Here is a 2,536-nt window from a genome sequence, read left to right as displayed (position 1 = left end):
CAATTTAAGAACAAATCTGTGCGTACGAACAGTTCTTGCATGAGGCCCATTGTTCTATGGTACTTGTAATAGTCATCATCCTCACATGGAAATGAGCAAGATGCCGGCTAACAGCTGGATTTGACTGGAAAAAGTGCAACCATGGAATTTAGGGGTTGACATAAGGGCCTATTTTGTTTTGGACAACCAGATTCCACCTCCAGGTTGTCCAGTGAAATCATGTGAAACCAAGTGAAATCATGGATTTAAGTTTGCCACCCCATATGGGATTTCTGTCCTCTGTCAAAATGAAAGGAGGAAAAACAAATGTGTGTCTTGTTGTTAAAGTGCCTGTGACATGCATATTCTTCAAATACAAAAAGTCAAAGAAAACATCTTTATATTTGAGATAGTTGGAATAATACACACGATTTAACCAATTTTCTCCCATAACAGTTATATTTTCTTTTGAACTTGGCTTAGCCAAAGTGAAACAGGAAGTGACATCAAAGGGGAACTCTTTAACAAAGAAAACTCTCTGGTCTTTGTTTACTGAAACAATATTATTTGAACTCTGACTCTTCTTCATCTCTCTCTGATAGTGACTCAAAATAATCTTAAGAAACACCAGATTCTTCTCTACAGGCGGGCTTGTTAGCCATTTTAGTAACACTCTGTTCACATGCAGACATTCCCCTTTGACATCACTTCCTGTTACTTCACAGGCAAATATCTCAACAACTGTTCATCTCAGTAGCTGTGTTTCCATTGACCATGAAAATGTGCAAATTAGAATTTCGAAAATAAATTTGCTCAATGGAAACACGTCAGTTGCAAAAAAAAAATAGTTTTTCGACAAAATGTTTTTGCGCTAGGATGAGGTTGTTTTTCGGCCATATCGAAATTGGTGTTTTTTGCAAAACTGCGATGGAAACACTTTTTTTGCATCACGGGAGTTACGTGTTGCTACCGCGACATGCTATGTGTTTACATCCATCGCCGCCATGTTTGTAATGACTTATCGCAAGAACAAACGTATTCACGCGTGACTTTAATAGCATTTCTTACTTAATGGAAACACCGCAGTTGCGAAACTGTGTTTTTTCGACATTAACAGAATATCGAAAAAATTTTTTCGCACATTTGCAATGGAAACGCAGCTAGTGACATGAAATTTTGTTAGCAATATTTTATCACTGTCCTCTTTTTTTAAAACAAAAATGTGACGTCACTGGCACTTTAAAGCCATTCAACCAATGATGATTGATACTGGGTTTAAACTGACAGTTCTTTCAACCAATAAAGAGAACAACAGTGAACTACAGTTATTTAAATGATAAATGATGAAAAGAGCAGCTTGAGTCATTAAAAATACAAACACACAATAGACAGATAAAACAAACTAAAAACTAGAAGCTCCTCCTGTATTTTCTGAAGTCAGATGTGTCAAAATTCCTTCTACAAACGTCTTTTTCTGTTATGGTTTTAACATTTGATCTCTGTATAATCCATGTTGATTGTTTAATAGTTAGGGAAAGCAGCAGATGCTTGACGTCATGAGTGGAGATCGGCATTAGAACAAAATTATAATATGTATTTTCTGATTAAAATTGAAATAAAACATGTTTCCATCACATATGCATCTATTTATTTGTTGATAGAGTGCACGTCTGCACACATTTTGTGTTTGTGTGTGTGTCTGTTTGTGTGTGCACCAGGCTGCAGAGATGCTTGTTCGGGAAAGGCAGGAACCAGATGACACAACTCATGGGATTGATGAGCAAAGCCAACCCATTTCTTCCCATAGTCCACAAATAAGCAGAGTTGAGCTTCAGATAAGGTAAGTGTTCCCTCTGTTAGCAGTTTCTGGTGTGAGTACAGTTTTGTTTGCTGATACTTATAGGACAGTGACTTTGAATTTCTGACGCAAGAGGTTTTTACTTTGGCGTCTCGCTTCACTAAATAAAAGATCGGAGAGAAGTCTGCGAGATGGACACTAGCTGCGTTTCCATTGACCATGAAAATGCGCAAATTAGAAATTCGAAAAATAAATTTGCTCAATGGAAACACGTCATTTTCGAAAAAAATTACATTTTTCGGCAAAATGTTTTTGAGCTAGGATGAGGTGGTTTTTCGGCCGTATCGAAATTGGTGTTTTTCGCAAAACTGCAATGGAAACACTTTTTTCGCATCACGAGAGTCACGTGATCAACAACCGACTGTTTCTACTGGCGAAAAAAGACAACGAAGAAGATAACAGGAAGTAGAAGTAGTAGTAATATCACAGAAGTAGTAAAAGAAAGTAGTAAACTCACCGACTACAATTTCCCAAAAACACAGCATACGTAGCCACTCCCAAGTAGGGACTTGTTGCTGGAAATCCTCAATAAAAGACGGGTCTGTGGTCCTCACAGTCACTATTTAATATTCCACTAGAGAAATCTTGTATTTATATTCATGTTCACAACCGCACAAAAATAGACATTTGAATCCTGGCGTTTCTGACAATCACTGGATGTACATCTATGTGCGTGTGTGTGTGTGTGTGTGTGTGTGT

General features: G+C 37.5%; 1 protein-coding gene across 1 annotated transcript in view; it reads left to right on the top strand.

Annotated features, from left to right (window-relative positions):
- terfa (telomeric repeat binding factor a) overlaps positions 1-2,536 on the top strand; it is a gene marked incomplete at its 5' end in the record, with an annotated part of 11,536 nt that overhangs the window by 4,786 nt on the left and 4,214 nt on the right. The window contains 1 exon segment of the mRNA XM_014025016.1: positions 1,698-1,819. Coding sequence (XP_013880470.1) covers positions 1,698-1,819 — 122 coding nt within the window.

The sequence above is a fragment of the Austrofundulus limnaeus genome, unplaced genomic scaffold (genome assembly GCF_001266775.1).
Source record: "Austrofundulus limnaeus strain Quisiro unplaced genomic scaffold, Austrofundulus_limnaeus-1.0 Scaffold452, whole genome shotgun sequence".
Classification (NCBI taxonomy): Eukaryota; Metazoa; Chordata; class Actinopteri; order Cyprinodontiformes; family Rivulidae; genus Austrofundulus; species Austrofundulus limnaeus.
Note: the sequence above shows the minus strand (reverse complement) of the source record. Positions and strands in the feature narration are given on the sequence as shown.